The 22,440-nt window shown below is 42.0% G+C and overlaps 1 protein-coding gene across 3 annotated transcripts in view; it reads left to right on the top strand.

Annotated features, from left to right (window-relative positions):
- Nucleotides 1-22,440, top strand: part of ICE1 (interactor of little elongation complex ELL subunit 1) — a 205,402-nt gene that overhangs the window by 75,049 nt on the left and 107,913 nt on the right. For 2 of the 3 annotated variants that reach the window (XM_029589992.1, XM_029589993.1), the window contains exons 7-8: nucleotides 1,059-1,096; nucleotides 19,266-19,348. In XM_029589992.1, coding sequence (XP_029445852.1) covers nucleotides 1,059-1,096; nucleotides 19,266-19,348 — 121 coding nt within the window. The remainder of the gene's footprint in view (nucleotides 1-1,058; nucleotides 1,097-19,265; nucleotides 19,349-22,440) is intronic. The other variant, XM_029589994.1, reaches the window with a different exon arrangement.

Consider the following 22,440-nt stretch of genomic DNA (forward strand, 5'->3'; position numbering starts at 1 on the left):
TTTACTGGGGGTGCATATCTGACTCCTAACAATTTAAAATGCTGGGAAAGGGAGAGGACTGGGTTCCCAGGGGTGTGGCAGATAGTGCTTTAATATTTTTTAGATTTCTCGAAAGTTAGTAACCCTGCTCTTTGGCTTCCACTTCCCCTTCCCCTGCATCTGCCTCCACCACCCCCCCCCCCCCCCCCCCCCACTAGCAGTGCATGCATTTGTTTGTGTGGTGTACCTCTCCACATCATTTCATTTCCATATCTCTTTTCCTGTCTCTCACCCCTTTCATTCATTCCTTCCCCTCTCTTCACTCTCTTCTTTTCCCTTCCTTCTCATTTTCTCCTTTCCTCTTATGTCCCACTCCTCTGATTCATTCTCTTCATGCTCCCCATGCCTCTTATTCCTCCATCCCCCAGTTATCTCACTGTCACTACACGTTCACCCCTCTTTCCTCTCATTCCTTTCCCCTCCCTCCTTGTGTGTCTCTTGCCCTTCTCATTCCCTTCATTCACACCTGCCCAGCAGTGTCCTTTAGCCATCTCTTATCCTGCTAGCAGGCCATGGGCAACCCCGCCAGCTTTTTTGCCACCGCTGTTTATTAAAAAAAAAAAAAAAAAATGTCTCCATGATTCAGATACTGTTCCAAGAAAAGCATGGTGGGCCCTAGTTTGGAGATTCCTTTTATAAAGTGGTTAAAAAAATTGTAAATAAATTGAAAATACATTTAAAATTATGCAAATTTGCCACACAAATTGCCACAGAACTTGATAATCTTTGCAGCAGAATACTGAAAAAACTCTCGCTGTGGTGGTTACTGCAGCATGGGAATTCCATGCATGTTCTGAAAGATTCTATCCATTGGGTACTGAGTAGGGTCATGTGACCAATTTGTGAGACTGGTGAGCTGCTGTTTTCAGAGAGCGCGTTTTATAGGTGAAAAGTGCTGCTTTATGGAAATAGTTTCGTGGAATTTTCTTTTGTGCTGTTGAAACTGGGAGTAAACTTCTGCAATGTGTGTTTTAAAAGAATAAATGCTTTGTTAAAACTAATTCATTCACTATTGACAGGAAGAAAAAATTGGAAGCCAAAGTGAAGAAACTGGAAGGTAAGATATGACTATTTTTCTTATTTTTGGGGAAGAGTTTCTTGTGTACAGTATTAGAGCTAATTTCAGTCGTATTTGATTTACATTTGTTTATCCTTTCCATTGTTATCTGACAGTTTAAATGTTTATTGGCAATTGCTTAATAGCTTTATCATTCAGTATGATACATTTTGTGAAATGCTATTTTTAAAATTACATCTCAAATGCTATTAAAACACTAGCGTTTATAATTAATGCCTTCCTGTTGAAAGGCCGCAACACACTGGATGCTGTTTGTCCTCTGCTCTTATTTTTGACTCCAGTATTGAAGCAAGTTGACTACAGGGCCTAGATAACAGCGCTTATCTTCTGTTCATCCCATGATTGTTCTCAGTTATTTTATATCTATTTTATTTTTAACTTTTGTTGGATTTTAACAGCCATTAACATGACTACCAAGAAACCACCCAGGGGTACTATAATATTTATTATAACCTTGGTACATACATAGACAAAGATAAAAAATGAAACATATGGTAAGTCAGTTCCACACAGAAATATCTTTCTGTGCCTAGCTATCAAGTTAAGCAGGATAATCTCATCCATGCCAGCAGATTCCTCCTTTTGGCCAACGGTGAAGGAAACGGGTACGCAAGAGTTTGGTATGATCACTAGTCAGTTGCTATTGCTACTGGCTAATTGTATGTTGCATGTTATTATAGCCTTTTGTTGCACAGGCTTCACTGTCTGTTCCAGGCCAGAGGTTTTTTCTTCCTTTACATTTAGCAGTAGAGACCCTCTTCCATGAGCAGATTCAGGAACTACTTAGCTCTTGCAAGAAAGAGAGGAAGTTCTCTGCAGGCATATGTAGGAAAATCATCTTTGCTTGAGATTACACATTCTTTGAGTTAGTCATGCAGCTTGATAGCCTGCTGAAGCAAATATCTTTTTGCGGGTGGTTGTGAGATCTCCATGTCCATACCAAATGGCCTTGAAGTTGCTGGGCATCATTTCTTCTGTGAGAAAGCAATTGTGTTCATGATGTCATCCAGAAGTGTTTCTGCATACTGGCGCAAAGCAAGAGAATAGGCCTCACTACTAATGCTAAGCTACTTCTCGTGTCCATGCCAGCACTGTACTAACTCTAACAGGTTGTTATTGGAGGTTGTGCCCAAGCACAAACAGTTGGCTTTATCCAACTGAAGATGCTTGTGGTTGGGCCAGTGGACTGTTTCATTCATCTTACAGCTTGCTGGATTGTCTGCTCTTGGGAGACAAGGAGTTATGGTTTCCAGAATGCAGAAATTTGCAAGGGCCATGGATGATGTTTCTTCTCAAACTTCACCCAGCTCAGATGTTTCTTCTCCTGAGAATGCTCCCTATGCTGCTGTTTTGTTTTGTTTTTTTTACTGCAGCTGCTGCTGAATAGGACATTCTGGTTTCAGTTGAAGCCTAGGAGCTGATGTGCTTAATCTTTTGGCATCTTCTGTCTTTGAATTTGGACAGAAGGACAGTAGCTTAGTTTAATGCTAGAAAAGCATCTATGACAGAAGATTTCTTGCCTGGATCTTCTGGGCTTGAGGTTTTTTCAATAATACACAGAGGTCCAACTTTAATATGAACCAATTTAAGTTAATTTAATTCTATATCATTTCTTCCATTTACTTTAGAGACTCTGGGTTTGAGAAAGAATTAGTACCTGATGCTAAGGTATTTAAAAATTTGCAGGTTTAGAAGTAAAGCTGGCTATACACAGAAGCCAGATTTAAGATTTTGGCACCCATAGGCAGGACTGAAGAGCAAGGGTCGTGGGTTTCTCTGCCCAGCCCAAAAAAGTGCACAGGAAAACAGAAAATACTGCTTTTCTATACATCTTCAGACTTAATATCATGATGATACAAAGTTGGAGAAACAAAAAGGTTTAAAAAAAAAAAAAAAAGTGTGCCGTGGTCAGGTTAGGAAATAGACGCTCAGTTTTACGAGCGTCCATTTTCCTAACATGTGGCTTTGCACAGGTTAGGAAAGCGGTCATTTGTAAAATTGAATGTCCGTGTCCTAACCCGCTGACAGCCACCTCTCCTGGGTGCCCACTGCCAAGGAGGCACTAGGGGCGCACATTTGTCCCTAGTGCCTCCTTGGCAGCACAACCCCACATATTCAATCTTGGGCCCAGGAGAGGTGCGCTCAAAGCGGGTGCTCAACACTGAGTGCACATTTTCTGCGCTGATTTTTTGCATCGACCCCCAGGTAAATCACAACTGTCTTTGCCGCCCTCCTCTGTTGCCAATTCCCAATTCCATGCTTTCCACCTGGCTGCACCAAATGCTTGGATTAGATTTGCTGAGCTTTCCTCTCTTGACTTGTCTAAATCCTGTCTAAAAACCCCCCTTTTTGAAGCTGCTTTTAAATCTTACCCCTTGATTGTCGTCCTTACAGCTTCATTAATTTGTAACCATTTTCTTTATGAACGAAATTTCTAAAATCTTTGTTTATCTTGAATATATTTTAAGCTCTACCGAGAAGGGACTACCTTGTATATGTTTTTGTACAGCTCTATAGAAGTGCTATAGAAGTGTTTAGTAGTAGTATTGGTACCATCCCTTGCCCTTTCTGAGTGAAATTAGTGACTGTGGTTGAGTCATAAGGGAATATTTTAAATGGTTTAATGTATTTTGTTTTTGAGACATTGATAGTTTGCTATTTTTTTTTAACTTATTCATTTCTGTTCATTGCTCTTTACACACATTTCTTCCTCTTGTCTCCTTTTTTTTACTTGTGAATCTCTTCTTTGAATCCTGATTCATTGTATACTTTTTTTTCCACTTTGTGACATAAACCTTCTGCTCAAAAGTCTTTATTAATGTGTTAGGCATGTATTGCATATGCTTATTGTACATTTGCACATAAACTTAATATAAAGATTAAAAAATCTATATGTTTTTAAGAGAATTATAAAAAGTTGAAGAGAAAAAGGAGACGGTGTTAAGTTGACCAAATAAAAATATAAATAATAATTCAGAAATGATAGAGGGACAGAGAGGTGTAGTTTTATCTTTGGAATGGAATATAGGGAAATTAGCTTACATTACAATCTAATCATGTTCTCTTTATGCTCCCTAACTATACAGTGTATAATAAACTGCAACAATATTAGGATCATTTTTGTCAGATGTTAATATGCCTGTGATAGTAAATTAAACAGTAGCACATAATTGATCAACATTTCAGCAGGCACCTTTATCCCATGCCCTAACACTAACAGAATTTGTCATTCAGGATTTCTTTGCACATTTAACAGGATATAATTTTGCTTGGAGAAATCTATATACTATAGATATTTTTAGACTCTCTGCATAATTAAGCTATCACAGAGGGTAATGAAGTTGAAAGCTTGGAATTTAGTTTCATTTGGAATTGTAATGCTTTATTTTCAGAATCAGTAGGAAAACCCGAGACATTCATACAGCTACTTGAATGAATATTTGCTGAAGGAATTAAATTATTAGAAATTAACTCTGACTATGTTTAAAACTTAAGTGCAAAGTAATAAGCTAAAAGCCTTTCCTCCCCTAATTTTCAGTCTTTAGCCGCTCTCTTTTAAATTATGTCTTTGCGTTATATCCCCGCATTGGCAAAGAGCTGGATATGTGAAACCAAGCCTTTAAGTGCCCTCTTAATGAGCTTCATAAAGGTGCTGTAAGGACATTTTTTTATTTGTTCTCATTACATTTGTGATGTGTTCATATTGAATGATGTCCAATAGTAGTACCAATACTACTACTAAACACTTCTATAGCACTTCTATAGAGTTGTACAAAAACATCGGAAACCACGAATCTAAAGAAATTCCTCTTAACCAAGGGGTTCCTCAAGGCTCTTCCCTGTCATCCACCCTTTTCAACATTTACCTCTTACCTCTGTGCCAACTCCTATCCAAGCTCAAGCTTCCATACTTCCTCTACGCAGGCGATGTGCAAATTCTTATCCCTATTACTGACTCTCTACCCAATGCTCTCAAAACCTGGGAATCCACACTTACTTCAATTAACAACCTCTTAAATAGCATCCATCTTGCCCTCAATACCACAAAACTGAGCTTATGCTTATTTCCACACCCACCCCCTACCATGCCCTCACACCACCTCATCTGCTGCCACCTCACATCCATTCTCCCAACAAGTTCGAGATCTAGGGGTTATGCTAGACGATCAAACCACCTTAAAGAAATTTATCAACTCAACACTCAGAGTGCTTCTACAAGATACATACACTTAAGAAACTTAAACCCCTACTTCACTCTACAAGCCATGCTCTTTTCCAAATCGACTACTGTAACTCTCTTCTCTTAGGCTTACCCAAAAACTTCATCCACCCCCTGCAAATCCTGCAAAACACTGCCGCACGAATCCTCACCATCACACGTAGTAATGAACACATTATTCCCGTCTTAAGAGTTACACTGGCTCCCCATCTCCTCCCGCATACAATACAAGACACTCTCACTCATCCATAAAGCACTACATATTCCTGACATGAACTGGTTCGTGGACTCTCTACAATTCCCCACATCCCTCAGACCAACCAGAAACCAATATCTCGCCACCATACGGACACCCTTTCCCAGACTCTCCAATTACGCATCCACCAAAGCACGAGCGCTCTCGTTAGCTGGTCCCATGCTATGGAACTCAATGCCTGCAGCATTACGTCTAGAATTGTGTCCTAAAAACTTCAAGCAAAAACTCAAAGCATGGCTTTTCGCACAGGCTTACACCTAAAACCCACACCTTCACTACCTATTTTCCCTCATCTCTACTCCCTCTCAAATTCCTAGCTGTTGTTCCTGTACCCTACTCCCTAAACATATTTCTCTCCTACCCCTCCACCTATCACTCTACTCCCCTCCACCTGTCCTTTCCCCCTTCACCCTATCTCATTCTTAGATTTAATTCATGCTGCTATTTTTATCCCGATTATTACTTCCTAGACTTATGATCCAATACATATTATCACGTTTATATTATGTTTTTATATATTTTCACGTTTATATTATGTGTTTTCATATACTTGCTGTTTCTTTATTTGTTATACTATATGATATTATTCCACGCTATAAATTATCTATTCCCTTTAAATATTATTTAAATACTCTGTAAATTACTACATACCGATGTTCTGTATATTATATCTCAACCTCCATATATTCTAACTCGTTTATTGTCAAACCTCCTGGCATCTGTTCTTGTTCTATGTACACCGACTCAATATCTAAAAACCGATAAACAAATAAAATAAATAAATGTCTAAACGTGTCTGGTTCACCCAGATATGGTATTTCACACTACAGTATGTTCGGTTTTTTCTTAAAGAACAACTTAGGCAGTCTTCTTACAAGTAAAGAACTTTTATTATCGAGAGGAGTAAAGGAAAAGAAACTCAGAAAAGTAAATTTAAAAACATTGCACACTCATTTTCTGAGGTACTGGAATCAGATCTCCAGTAGTTGCCTGTAAAGTAGCAGAGAAAAGATGCCAGTCAAATGTTTCTTTGTTCTAACCAAAACTTTAAACCCTTCTTATCTCTGTCACGCCCATTTCCTCTTTGCCCTTATTTGGTATTACTTCTAGCAGTTTCTCTGGGATCTGTAACATTCCTGAGCCCTGAGCACACATCACCTCAGTGTTAGCATACATATAGAATCTCTTGATGTGATTGGGGTTAAAAGGTCTTGGACCCATGTATAGGAAATGATAGGAAATAGTAAAGGTTAAGAACAAAGGTACTGTAAAAAAACAATTAGAATCAAAGGCTTTGCATACAGGTTGTTATTTCCTGAGACCTTTAAACTGCATCTGGGTGTTATTCAAGTATATGGATAATATATGGTCATTTACAAGCAAACTATCAGGCAATGATTAATTTTTAATTTATGGTTAGCAACAATAAATTGAGCCCCATATTCAGAAGTCCGCTGAGAGTTAGCCAGATGTTTTTATCCAGACATTCAGCAGAGCTTATCTAGTTAGATGTTCTGAACATCCGGATAAAGTTATCAAGAGATCTTTAGATCAGCTATTTGTGCAAAATGACTTGCCTGATCAAAATTAGCCTGAAAGCATGCAATATGGCACGGTTCGACTAAATATGTTGGACTGCCCTCACCATGTCTCGAACCCTGTCCCTTTTTGTCTGGATAATTTTGCACAAAGGGGAGATAATTTTAAAGAACCTGATTTATGTGGGTGAAAAACAATTTTTACCCATCTAAATCTTTTGTATATGAACCTTTGTATATGTTTGTTTTATTTAAACTTTATTTCTTCAGTGTTCGGGCAGCTCAGTCCCCACGAGTGGGTTATGCACCTCTACCAGTAGATGGAGATGGAGCAAAAGCTGACATAAGCCCGCCAGTATTCTCCATCTCCAGCAGATGGTGGACATACATTTCCTTTTGGGGGATTGCCTGTGAGTAAAGAAAAAAACCAAAGAAGAAGGAGAGAGAAGTTGGAAAGGAGATATTGGAAAGATGAAACATCTATTTAGCACCGCATGGTCCCTCCCTCAGTAGAGTGCCTCAGTTTGGTAGCCTTGAGTGGTGTGGACCTAAAATTCGATTAGCTGTTGCAGGCTGAGAGAGGCTCAGTGTTGAAGGATTTGATCTTCTCCCCCTATAGCTGGGACCCATTCCTGCTCTCAGCCAAGGAGGACTGAGCTCAGATAAGTTTTCTTACTTAAAAAAAAAAAAAAAAAAAGAAAACGCAGAGAAGAAAGTAAGCAGGAGAACGGGTCTATTACCTCAGCATTTGGCTGTCCTGCTCATGTCACTGGGGAGTTCTGTGAGGTGAGGAGGTAATGCAGGCACAGTGGGTTGAGCAGCCATTTGGCTAGGTCCCACTCACAGGCTTTTCCCTTTTTGGTGTTTGGTAGGCCGCGAGTTTTCGTGCGTTTTGTTTAGACAGTTGGCGTGCACCTGTTTGTGCATCCATTCTCGCCTATGTGTCCAATTTGAACATTTTTCCTTCTGGGCGTCTTTCTTAAGCTTCTGTCTTGGTGTTGGTGCTGGGTGCCTGTTGGACATGCAGCCTAGGTGCGTATACTTGTATGCACATTTTTGTGCATCCATTTTGGGAGCGGGTTTTATGCACACATAATCTAGTCATGAGCTTTTACCATTTTGCATGCTTACAACTATGGCACTCACAGTGAAGAAGCCTGAGTGATTATCTATTTGTGCTTCATGCCACATCAGGGCCATTCAGCGGGAGATTTCTTTAAGCCTATGTCAGCACTGCCTGGATGCTCAGGGAGATTTACCCCCTTCTGATTTTGCCAGCAATGGTCCATCTCCTTGGTCTGAGGGGAGTGGAACCAAGGGAGACACATATGGGGGTCCCTCCCTTGATTGATCTACGGTCGAGTGTCACATTCCACTAGACCTCAGGATGTCAGGTTCGGGCCTCTGGGACCTGGAATGGATCCGCTTTCCTTTTCTGGGTAGAATTCTTCCAGGGATTTGCAGGCATTTCTACAGGGCCGGTCTCCTAAATTGGCAGTGCCTACTAAGGTTAGGTCCATATGCTCCAAGTGCTTCCTCCACCTGTCTGCACGCTCAAGCACCATGGTGCAGTGCGGCCTGACAAAATTCGAATGCAAATGGATCAGGATGATACCGATGATAGTGGTGGTACTCCTGATGAGGGAGAGGACAATCCTCCAGATTTGGAGCCATATTGAACTCTTCTCAGTTTCTTTAATAGAGATGAGTTGCCTGGTTTGATCTCAGAACTTGAAGATCCTCGGAGTGGCTGGGCCTGACTTCTTAGGGATGCAGAAGAAGGATCCTATTATGGTCACCCTACACAAGGCTTAAGAACATAACATAAGAAATTGCCATACTGGGTCAGACGAAGGGTCCATCAAGCCCAGCATCCTGCTTCCAATAGTGGCCAATCCAAGTTACAAGTACCTGGCAAGTACCCAAACATTAAGTAGATCCCATTCTACTGATGCCAGTAATAGCAGTAGCTATTCTCTAAGACAACTTGATTAATAGCAGTTAATGGACTTCTCCTTCATGAACTTATCCAACCTTTTTTTAAACCAAGCTACACTAACTGCAGTAACCACCCTCCGGCAACAAATTCCAGAGCTTAATTGTGCGTTGAGTGAAAGAATTTCTCTGATTAGTTTTAAATGTGCTACTTGCTAACTTCATGGAGTGCCTCTTAGTCCTTCTATTATCCAAAAGAGTAAATAACCGATTCACTTTTATCTGTTCTAGACCTCTCATGATTTATTTTTTTTTTATAATTTACTCTTTATTACATTTTTAACATATATATGTGACATACAGTGCCAATCAAGATATTGGATATTAAATCACCAAAATTACAATAAAGAAAACATAAATTATATTGTTCAGAGGAAAGGGCAATTAGAAAAATATTAGCATCATATTATCTATTCAAACAGCAATTATTTCACAGTATCCTTTCCCCTTTTCCCCTCCTCTCCCATGACATTATATGATTAAATATCCAGATACTATGCAATTAGGGAGACAATCCAATTAGGAGCAATATTAATATTCAAACTCAAATATGAAAAGATAAGGAGAGTCCCAGTCTAACTTCTTATGCGATAACACTAGTTAGCGGTATTCCCGATCAGTGATAGCTTCCAAAATGACTTAAGATCATCTGGTTCAAAGTATACATATTTAACATTATTTATTTTCATGATACTTTGCATGGATAGCGTATATTATCTGGGCTCCAATTTGCTCAGCTAGTAATTCTTTTCTCCTTTGAGTTGCTTTTACAATATCCAGGAAGATCCATATTTTTTGTCCATAATAATGAACCTGCATGTTTCTCAGAAATAGCTTAAGGACTAAATCTCTGTCAGAAGGAAATATAACTTAACAAGGCACTGTGTCCTCGTCTTTCAGTAGACTCTTCACCCGAAGCCTGATCTTTCTTTTCTCGTTATCAAAGGATACAAAGTAAATCTTAGCCAAAGGTGGCATTGCCTCAGATGGAACTTTTAAAATTTCCTGTAGATATCTCTTGAACTGGTCTTGAATTGAAACATACTGAATTTGAGGAAAATTCAATATTCTCAAGTTCATATATCTTGCTTCATTTTCTATCTTTTCCAGCTTTTTTATTCGAACCATTTCTCCCTGTATCAAACCTCCTTGCACCTTTTGAATTTGATCCACTTTTTGTTCCAGATCTTCTATTTTTGTAACACGTACTCCAGCCTGTTGTTCCAAAACTTGTGATTGTCTATTTGCCTCAGCTGTGGCAGATGTTAATAAAGATATTGATTTTTCTAAAGATATAGCTGACCAAACACTGTCCAGGGTTATTACAGTATCAGCAACTATATCTGTTATTACCATACCCCTGTGTTCACTGGTGGTTCCTCCCTTCCCCTCTAGGAGCTGACGCCATTGCTAATTCTTGCTGAGCAATCTTCTTATCTGGCAAACTTTTCTCTATCAGAGAAACTCCAAAATTCACGTTTTCACTTCAGGATTCTTAATCTGGCTGCTTGAAGGAGAGACGCATTGGACACGCTCTGCTCTGGGCTGAATTATTTCCTCTGTCTATGGCTTTTTGTAAAACATGCCACATACAAAAGCAAGGGTAAACTGTGGGATATACCTAGTATATTGTCTCCAATAAGCCTGACTCAACAGAGAATTCAGAGCTTTTTTGCCACGGGTCCCGGCATTTCTCCAGGAGTTGGAGGTGCTGTGAACTCTGCTGAGGAGCAAACTGCAGCATCCCTTGCCTCGTCCATCTCTGTTAGCACTGGAGCGCCAACACCCCCCCCCCCCCCCCCCTTTGCCGGTAACATCTTTGAAGCACCACGGATAAAGACTCTGTGGGAGTGGTTACCCCCCGTTTGGGCTAGATGCCAAAGGAAACCAACTGGATGTGGTTTAGACGTCTCATGATTTTAAAGACCTCTGTCATATCCCTCTTAGCTGTCTCTTCTCCAAGCTGAACAGCCCTAACCTCTTTAGCCTTTCCTCATAGGGGAGCCGTTCCATCCCCTTTATCATTTTGGTCGCCTTTCTCTGTACCTTCTCCATCCCTGATCTCTCTTAGCATTTCATCATCTATCTGATCATTTTGGCCAGGTGGATGATAGTATACTTCTATCACTATACTTTTATTTATTTATTTATTTAGATTTATATTCCGCTTTTTGCACTTTTTCTTTCAGCACTTCAAAGTGGATTACATTCAGGTACTGTAGGTATTTCCCTATCCCCAGAGGGCTTACAATCTAAGTTTGTACCTGAGGCAAGGTCACAGTGAGCAACAGCGGGACTCGAACCCTGGTCTCCTGGTTCATAGCCCACTGCTCTAACTAGGCTATTCCTCCACTCCTTATCCAACACACATGGGATTTCTACCCATATAGATTCTACTGAGTATTTAGTCTCTTGTATGATCTTTATCCTGTTGGACTCTATACCCTCCTGGACATAAAGTGCTAACCTGCAACAAGTTGATCCTCCCTATCATTGTGGTAGAATTTGTACTCTAATATACACTGTCCCACTGGTTATCCACCTTCCACCAGGTCTCTGAGATGCAAATTATGTTTATCTCATCATTCACTGCTGTACATTCTAACTCTCCCATCTTAATTCTTAGACTTCTTGCATTGGCATACAGACATTTCAAAGTGCATTTTTTGTTTGTATAACAACCTTCTTTTCAGTTGATACTGATAATTTGGAATTCTTTAGCTCAGGTGATTCTTTACTTATAGGCACGTGGCTATTTTTGCTTTTATTGGAACCTCTCTGTTGGGATGACCTAAACTCTCTCCTGTTTCATTAGTATCCTTCAAAGATACATTCCTCCAAAACCATGCACTGCTGAGTGATTGTCTGCTTTCTTCCCCTGGTTCTAGTTTAAAAGCTGCTCTGTCTCCTTTTTGAAAGTTAGTGCCAGCAGCCTGATTCCATTCTGGATCTCATGGGTATCAACTAACATTTAGGAGTCATGCATTCCAGGGTGGAAATGGTGTGCTCTGTCAAAATGGCAGTTCAAGCAAGGGTGTCCGTCACATCTCTGGATCTGACGGAGGCATATCTGAATATTCCCATCCGTCAGGAACATCAGCATTATATATGAGAGCTATATTGTCAGCACAGCCCCTGCAGCAGCCCTTGTTGATGAAACTCAGCCTGAGTCTGGCTTTGGTTGAAAAATTGCTATTTACAACAATAAAAGATTATTTGAAGGACTTTAGATCTATCTCCTTCTTTTGGTTACCTCACTGCTTTGATAGATCAACTTGCTTGTTGCTTTCTGGGTCCGCCTCTAGGGGAACCTGGACGTGGACCTCTTCACATCCCCCTTGCAACAGAAAGTTGCCTTGGTTCTGCTCCCTGTACAGGTTAGATGGCAAACCAACTTTGGACGCCCGGGTGATCTCAGCAATGATGATGTCCCTTACGACTCGTGGGGGATGACATCTCCGAATCTTCTTCTGATGACTCTGGTGACCGTCTCTGAGACCCATCTCCTCCGGAGGAGCGGCATTGGTCCCTGCCTGAGGGCTTAACCTTTGCGGGGTTTGTGCAAGCCATGGTAGACACCATTCTGTTCCAACTTTTAAAGAGAGAGGATGCCAGATACAAAATGCTGGAGGTTCTCCAGTTTGGAGATGCCTCGAAGAAGGTTGTCCCTATTCCAGTTCATGAGATCTTCAAGGAGTTGTTCCTTCGGATCTGGGATCACCCCATCTCTGTGCCTCTGATGAATAGGATGGCTGATGTGGTTTACTTGGTCCAGCACGCTTTAGGGTTTGAGAAGCGTCAACTCCTTTACCAATTGGTTGTGGTGGAGTCCGCCCTTAAGAAGCCCAAGCGTTCTTGCACCATACCTCTGCCCCCCCCAGGTCGGGAACACAGGACACTGGATGCACTGGGTAGGAAGGTTTTTCAGGGCACCATGTTGATCGTCTGTAATGCCTTTTACTAGCTGTACATGACGCAATATTCCTGGAACCTCTGAAAGCAGATCCAGGACCTGTTGGAGTGCCTGCCCCAGCAGCAGCAGAGTGCTATTTTGGCGGTTGTCCAGCAGGGCCTTGAATATGTCAAACATGAAGTGTGGTCCACCTATGATGTTTTTGAGACGGCGGCAAAGGTGTGGTGGCTGTGGGAACTGGTGCCTGTAGGATGGTCTGGCTCCAGGCTTCTGATCTCCGGCCGAAGGTGCAGAAGTAGCTCGTGGACCTGCCGTGTACTGGCGAGAACCTTTTTAGTGATAAGGTGAGGGATGCTGTGGCTGAGTTGAAGGATCACCATGAGACATTGCAACACCTCTGTGCCAGTACTATCTGCCGTCTTTGGCCAGGAAGTTCTCTCGGCAGGGCCCAAGGAGGTTCTTTTATCACCAGAGGAAATATTACCCTCCTGCCTCTCATACCCATTCCCAAAAAAGTGAGTTAGAAGTGCTGCCCTAGGCAACAGTGGACCCACAGGCCTCAGCCAGCGCCCTGGACGAGTCCCACTATGGGGTTTTGACTGGAGGCAAGGGAGTATAAGCTAACCGCCTGTACCCTTGACGCAGGACCCTGCGGTCAGGGGCCAACTGCCATTCCTGGATCATTGGCCCAGTTTTACATCAGACCAGTGGGTTCTGTCCATTGTGCGTCGAGGGTACTGGCTGAACTTTCTGGGTGTCCCTCTGGACTCTCCCCCCATGCCCCAATTGGGGCCAGTCCTTGAATCAGAAAATTCTATTAGTGGAGCTCGCCATCGAGCCTGTGCTGCTGACTCAGTGGGGGAAGGGGTTCTACTCCAGATATTTCCTGATTCCAAAGAGAACATGGGGAGTCCGCCCCAGTCTAGACTTGAGAGCAATGAACAGGTTTTTAAAAAGAGAAAAGTTCAAGATGATTTCTCTGGTCACCCTGATTCCCCTCCTACAAAGAGAATATTGGCTTTCCTTCCTCAATCTAAAAGACGCCTACTCCCACACAGAGATCTTCCATAGTCACAGGAATTATCTGCAGTCTGTGATCAGCCAGTATCATTTTCAGTACCGGGTGTTGCCGTTTGGCCTGGCCTCGACCCCCACGTGTCTTCACCAAGTAACTGGCCGATGTGTGTGCATACCTCCGTAGGCTGGGAGTGCATGTGTTTCCCTACCTGAACGATTGGCTTGTTAAGAGTCCCACCCAGGAGAGAGCAATAGGGTCTCTGTGCTTGACCATTCGGGTGCTAGAGTCCCTGGGATTTAGTGTCAACTACCTGAAGTCTCATCTTGACCTGTTGCCTCATTTGGACTTCATTGGCGCCAGGTTATTTTATTATTTATTTTATTTTATTTATTGTTTTTACTATACCGGCTTTCATAACATGGATCACATCAAACCGGTTTACATTTAACAAAGTGTGCAAGAAAGTGATAACTCAAACAACTGTAACAAGAGCATTGTAAGGGGGGTGACAGTTACATTAAAACAGGGAAATAAATAACTGGGAGTTAGAGGTGAGAAAAGGGGGATATAACTTACAGCAAATTATTTACAAGTTTACAAGATTGAGTCCGATTTAAATGTGAATTGATTAGTAAATGATAGTGTTAACACTGTGAAGGTGATGGCAGCGAATAACAAAGTTTGTTGTTTAAAACCATTTTTTAATAGGGTGGTTGAGATGTGGGATGTAGGTCTCAGTCGGAGCTTGGATAGTGTGCTTAAGATGTCTGGTGAAGGTCTCAGGGATTGGAAAGGCTTTTTTAAAAAGCCAAGTTTTCAGCCTTTTTCTAAATGTTGGAAGGCAGGGTTCTTGTCTCAGGTTGGACACAGCTCAGGCCCAAGTGTATCTCCCCTGCGATCAGGTTCTCACGTTGGTGTCGATTGCAAGGGTGGTCCCAAAAGACAACACACAAGAAGGTCTATGAAAGCCAGGTAGCAAATAAGAAAACATAGATTAGTCGATACAGTTCTGATAAATATTTATTAGGGAGATAAAATGATTACAGATGAAATTGTATAATCCAATTAGCCCGACTCTGGCCGAGTTTCGCCTATTACATGGGCTGCATCAGGGGCTTAATAGAGTATGAGTTGTAGTTGGCGTATGCTTCACTTATAAATGTGAGTTCCTTAGCTCATGGGGTCCATCAGAATCGGTAGGTTTCAGCACACCTCATGCTGCAACTCTTGCGACACATGGCTGTGACCATCCATGTTACTCCCTCAGCTGACTTGCATATGTACAGAGCTCAGTGGATCTTGCGGTCCCAGTGGTGGCAGGCCACCCAGGACCTCCAAGTCTGCATCTAGATTACTCCGTCTCTCCAGGTCTCCTTGTCCTGGTGGGAGAGATTGGCCAAATTAGAGCAGGGGGTGCCTTTCCAAAGTTCTCCTACCCAGATTGTGCTCACTACGGATGCGTCATACCTGGGGTGGAGTGCCCATGTCAGGGAGCTCCGCACCCAGGGGTTGTGGTCTGCCAGGAAGCAGTGTCAGATCAACTTCCTGGAGCTCCAGGTGATCCGGTATGCCCTCTGGTCATTCAGGGATTGGCTGATCAACAAACTGGTTCTGATCCAGACTGACAACCAGGTGGCAATGTGGTACCTCAACAAACAGAAAGGTACAAGGTCGTTTCTCCTGTGCCAAGAAGCCATTCAGATCTGGTCTTGGGCTCTGTCACAGGGTATGGTGCTCCGAGCCATCTACCTGGCCGGGACAGAGAATGTGGTGGCGGACAGGCTAAGTCTAGCCTTCCAACATCACGAGTGGTCCCTGAATTCAGGAAGTGGTGGATCAGATCTTCCGTTTCTGTGGGACCCCAGACATGGATCTGTTCACATCCCCTCTGCAACAGGAAAATGAATCAGTTCTGCTCCCTATACAGGGTAAACTGCAAACCAGCCTCAGATGCCTTTGCCTGCCATTGGGGCAAGGGCCTTCTATATGAGAATCCTTCTCTTCCCCTGGAGCTCAAGACTCTCCTGATGCTTCGATAGGATGGAGGAACTATGATCTTAATTTTTAATTTTTTAATTTTTTTTTTAATTTAATTTTTTAATTTTTCACTATACCTCACCACTGTTCCCACTCTCCACACTCCTCCCCTGTTCCCCACTCTCCCCTCCCTTTTCTCCGCCACCTTCTTTTCTTTCTCTCTGCCCCCCTCTTTCCTTGCTCTCCTCCCTTCTCTTCCCCATCTTATCTCCTAGCCTGATTAAAATTAACCTCATAGTTTTCTTTCTTTTGTACATATGTATATAATTGCAATTCTTGTATATAATTTTATTGCAAAACTTCCCATATTATTGTTCCCCCCCTCTCGTTAATGCCTTGTTATCATGTTTTTTACTGTTCAATGTAAAGCGCCATGCCGTGCGTTTGTTTTTGCGTTACAATGTGAACCGATATGATATCCTGGATGAATGTCGGTATATAAAAATTTTAAATAAATAAATAAATAAATGATCCTCATAGTTCCTTGTTAGCCGAGGCAGATCTGGTTCCCGCTCTTGCGGGATCTTTCCCTCCGGGAACCGATCAGTCTGGGGACTTCCTCAGACTTCATCACGCATGATCAGGGTACGCTGCGCCATCCCAACCTCCCGGCTTTGTCCCTGATGGCCTGGATGTTGAGAGGTTGATTCTGCAGCCCCTCGACCTCTCTGATGATGTGCCTCGATTCCTGGTGTCTTCCAGGAAGCCTTCCACAAGGAAGACATGACCTGAAGTGGAAGAGTTTTCCTGTCAGGTGTGAGTGCCACAGATTGGATCCATTCTCCTGTTCTACACTGAAGCTGCTGGATTACCTCCTGCACCTTTTGGATGCTGGCTTAAAGACCAACTCTGATAGGGTACACTTGAGTGTGATTGGTGCCTGCTTCCGGGGTGTGGATGGGTCGCCCATCACTGTGCAATCCATTGTGGGTCACTTTATGTGGGCTCTGCTCCAGTTGAAACCTTCCCTGCAGCCTCTTGTGGTGTCCTGGGATCTTAATGTGGTGTTGGCTCAGCTCATGAAAGCTCCTTTTGAGCCACTGCATTCTTGTGACCCTCAAGTACCTGACCTGTAAGGTAATATTTTTGGTCGCGGTCACATCAGCAAGCAGAGTCAGTGAGCTTTCAGGCCTCGGTGACGTATCCATGATAGGTTGATTCTGTGTATGCACCGTAAGTTCCTGCCTAAGGTGGTGGCAGATCTCCATCTTAACCAGTCAATCATCTTGCCCACTTTTTTCACAGGCCTCATTTGCACCAAGGTGAATAGGCTCTGCACGGTCTGGATTGCAAAAGCGCCTTAGTCTTCTACTTGGAGCGAACAGCAGGCGATAGGCAGTCTATGCAACTCTTCATCTCGCTTGACAAGAATAAATTAGGAGTTGCAGTTGCTAAGTAGACCCTGTCCAACTGGTGGCAGATTTCATCTCCTTCTGCTATATCCAGGTGGGACTGCAGCTTGGAGACTATGTCAAGGCTCATTCTGTAACAGCCTTGGCAACTTCAATGGCCCACCTGAGGGCAGTTTCTGTGGACGAGATCTGCAAGGCTGTGACATGAAATACTGAGAACAGGGAGAAGGGCTGTCTAGAAAAAAGTCCATATTATAAGCACTGGTTTGAAGATGGGGAAGAGATAATTATGACCAAAGCAAAATTGTGTTTTGTTGTGAATTTGTAATTGTTTTAAAACCCCTGGAAAGTTGCTAAACCACAAGTTAGTTGTCACATTTGTTTTCTTGATCTTCTGCATATGAGAGTCTATCTTAGGCCTATCTAAGGAGTAGACGGTTAGAGTGAGGACCTTTTGTAAGTACTATGGTGAAGCTATAGATGAGGAAAGAGGTCAGGACCCCGCTCTACAACACTCCCTCTACTGGTAGTCCCCAGCCTAATAAAGTTTAACTACAGCCCCTGTGTTTTAGAAGCAGGCAGAAACAGCGCCACCTTCTGGCCAAGAGGCAGTGCCCGTTGCTACAACACCACAGTTTAACACAATTACAAACATTTCTGTCTTTTATTTTACATTATTAAAATAGTTTTCCAAACTTGTTTGTGAAAGTACAATTTATTTTCTTTTTAATGGGCAAGGAAAAGGAATCTTGAATATTAGTACAGGTAGGATATCTCAGGGATGGGGAGAAAAAAAAGGGAGAGTGAGATTAGGGTGGGGAGAAGGGCCAGGAATGGGGAGAAGAAAAATGGGAGGACTGGGAATGGGGGAAGGCATGAGAAGTAAAGAATACTGAGAATGGAAGATAAGGAATATGGAATGAGGAGTTGAGAGATGAGGAGTTGAGGGGGTGGGTTCTGGGGAGAAAGGGAGAGTTAGGAAGCCAAGAGGTTCCAGGACCTGAAGCTTAGAATGCAAGATCAATGGAGAGAAGATCTGAATTGTAGTGGGGGTGGGGAGGGGAAGTAGTGGATGGAAGTTGATGTCCCTTGCATCTCCTTGCTAACCAACTATCCCGTTTGGCATACATACACACGTGGTTGCAAAAGTCCCTTCTTTTGTTACACTGAAGAACAATGTCCACACCTCAATTCCCCTCTCATATGCACACTCTCCCCAGCTGATCCTCTCATCCTCCAACCTCTTCTCTTACCATCCCACAGTGATCCCTCATTTGAAATTATCCCCCTTAGCTCTGCCTGCTCCATGCTCACCCCCCACCTCCAACCTTATGTCCCTGAATGACAGGAGGGGAAGGAGTGGATTAGGGAGCTGACTATCTCTGCTTTGCTGTTCCAGGCTTCCTCCCTCCCTTCTTGTTTCTTGCATGTTGCCTAGAAGAGGGGGTGCTGATCAGGAAGCAGAGAGAGGGTTATTCTCTGATTAGTGAGATTCAGCACACCTGGAAGGTAGCAAATCTTCAGACTGCCTAATGCTCTCAGATTTTTGTTGTCCTAGGCACAGGCCTGGTGTGTCTATTGACAAATTCCAGCCTGTTCTTAAGCAGAATTATCTTGTAATAAAATGCATTGTACAGCCTTGTATTATATGTTTCAGAGAAGATGTACTAAAAGTATTTCCTAGATAAAAATATATTTAAAAAAAAAAACAAAACAGCTCACCATGTTTAAGGTTTAAAAATTGCTTTCTGGAGAAAGATCTTTTTAAGTAGAATTTTGTGTGTTTTTATAGTTTATGCAATGTTTTTGCTTTCTTGAAGATACAGCAGAAAAGCAGAATCAAGATTTTAAGCAGTTGAAGATGGAAAAGAAGGTGCTTGAGAAAGAACTAAAGAAGACACAGGTGATAACTGTTATGTATACATGTACATTAAACTTGGCAAATATGCAGTTTTGACAGTTTTTTTCAGTTTCCACCAGTTTAGTAAAATTAATTAAATTAAGGTGTTCATACACAAATAGATTAATTTCAACTAGAACAATAACTGGGCACTGTCAAACAAAGAAATCTGAGTTATCTCAGATGACATCAAAATAGTATAATAAAGCTAACTATATGCTTGATAATAGTAGAGGTATCCACAGAAAAAAGGAGGTAATATTGCCTTTGTATAGGTAATGAGGACCCACCCTGAATTCTGTGTAGAGTTCAGGATGCATTACTTTTTATAAGAACCTTGAGATGATGATGGAAACTGTTCAGAAAAGGGCTACTAAAATAACAAAAAGCCTGCAACACAAACTCTGAAGAGGCTTGAGACATTTTAAAATATTTGTACTGCAGAAAAGGTGGAAAAAGGGAAACATTTAAATATTTGACAGGTTTTAGTAAAGTATGGGAAGGCAACATTTTCTATAAACTGAAGAACAAGAGCTTATGACTTTAAGTTGCAGGGAAGAATATTCAGAGGAAACTTGAGAAAACACTGTAGAAGGTTAGGCTCTTCAGCTTGGAAGAGAGACTGCTGAGAATGAATGTGATAGACGTTTAGGGTGGAATGGGTAAAGGACTGTCATTCACTCTTTCAAAAAATACTAAAACAAATGGATACTCCCTGAAACTAACAACCAACAGATTTGAAACAAAACGTAGTACTTTAACTCATTGCACAATCAAGCTGTGGAATCTGTTGCTAGAGGATGTGTTCAGTTCTAGCATAGCAGGTCTTAAGAGGTTTGGACACGTTTCTGGAGGAAAATTCCATAAAACGTAGACTAGATAAAGTTGTTGCTCTCCCTGCGATTGAGTGACAAGAAAATACCTACTTTTTAGGATCTGCTAGGTACTTTTCACCCAGATTGGCTCCTGTCAGAGACAGGATGTTAGGATTCATGGATCTTAGTCTGACCCAGCATGGCACTTATGTTCTTATGTAAAATGATTGGAATATACTGTTGGAGATAGTAAACAACCACCAACTATGACAGAATTCAAGTATGCTTGAGGGAGATACATAGAACAGTAGTAGGAACAAGGTTTGGAGTCTTAGAATTGCAAACAACCCCCTTCCATTCCTTCTAGAGTAGAGACAAGGGGAAAAGTGGTAGGGCAAAAACAAGGTACAGATAAAGGAAGCATGAACTAGATAAACTGCAGGCCACAAAATGGTCAAGTGGAAATCAGATTACAATACCCTGGAAAATAATGGGTTTAATATTAGAAAGTTGGTGATTGCTAGGTACCATCCAGCAAGGCTCTGGGAACATAAGCAGCTAAATGTTAGAGCAACAAGCTTGCTAAATTTTGTAACTGTTTAGAGAGCGAAATTATACTGTTCTGCAAGAACATGTTTTTCTCCAGGGGGTAAGCAGGATATTAGAGCATTTTCAAGTGAGTGATATCATCAGACCGAAGCCTAAGTTTGAAGCCTTGATTTCACAGCTTCTGGAGTTTTCAGAATCTGTACTGAGTATGTGCCAGATTGTTCTGTGTGGAACCCTATCAGTTCTGTTTTTTTCTATGGAGCCAATTGGTTCAACTTGTCTGAGTTAAAATTATCCTTACCTCCAGAACACCAGCTTCCCAAGTTGTTTTTTTTTTCCTGAATTGGGACCCTCTTTACTTAACCTTTCTTTTCCCTCTTTCCTAGATAGGTTTTTCCAAGTGTTATTGACACCTGTGTTATTGACACCTGTGTCAATGCATCGGTTGGGCCTTTTTTGTTTTAAAAAATTGAGTCACCCAATGCCAACTGAACCAAAGATGATCAATGGTTTCTCTAACTGCAGCCTGCATCATTTTTGTCAGACAGATGTGTGCTGTGTCTTGAGTGAACTCATGATATCTTGGGATGTGCCACATAGGAGAAGATAATTCTGAGGCCATCAGACTTGGTAAGAGCTCATGGAAAAGCTCCCTTGGTTGAATAACTCCAGGCCACAGCATCAGAGGCATTAACTTTGAAGGGCCCAGGAGCTGTACCAGACACTAGTGAGGCATCAGTATTGAAGACGCAGCAAACTAACTTTATTTATTTATTTATTTATTTATTTATTTATTTAAAGCTTTATATGCCGAAGTTCGTTTGCACATTGCATCGGTTTACAGTTAACAGATAGCAAAAACAAAAGGAGAGAGAAAGGAGAAGGAGTTACATCAAACAATATAAAGACGTTGGTTACAATTTCAGTGTCATTATTAGATAAGCATTTAGAGAGGAGAATAGTGATAACACAATGAACATGAAACAATAGAAGGAACTATGTACAAGAGGATTGTAATTGTTCATTAGTGTGTCGACGATGTGTTTGGAAGAGGGTGGGGGGTTATGTGAAAGCTTGTTTGAAGAGCCATGTCTTTAATTTCTTTTTAAATGTCTGTGTGCTGGGTTCTTACTTACTGGTATTGAGCATTGATAAGACTGCAGGGACATAGCATGTTCCTGTTGCACCTGATGAAAGTGACCGACACTAATGCAGAACATCAAGTAAAGGCTAAGAAGCACTGACATTGTTCCCGATCGATGACAAGAGCAGGGAGATATTGGCAGCAGCCATACTTCCTCACAAGCATCCATGCAGAGACTGCCACTTAACTTTATGAGAGTCTGGAGGAATGCAACAGCCTCCAGCATACTGAGGTAGATGTGATTTTTCATCCTACTTCCCACCCTGTGTTGGCCTTAGCAGTTTTCAAGGAGAAGCTGAACAGGATATAGGACATATGAAAGTGTCAACTCAAAATAAACTTTCCCAATACAATGGGATACATTAGGGCCTATAGTGCTACCAGCCCCCCCCCCCCCCCCCCCCAGCTCATGTCTTTTACAGGTGTTGGTGGAGAGACAGGTGTCATTCAGGCCACATTACCAATCCAGCCATGGAATTTGATTCTGAATGTTCCTGGGGTACAGCTATGGATCTGTCTGAACAGCAAGGGTCCACAGGTCTCCCTTGCGACACCTCTCCTCTACAGGAAAGGAAAATATCCTTATC

Source organism: Rhinatrema bivittatum, chromosome 2, assembly GCF_901001135.1.
Source record: "Rhinatrema bivittatum chromosome 2, aRhiBiv1.1, whole genome shotgun sequence".
In the NCBI taxonomy this organism is placed as follows: Eukaryota; Metazoa; Chordata; class Amphibia; order Gymnophiona; family Rhinatrematidae; genus Rhinatrema; species Rhinatrema bivittatum.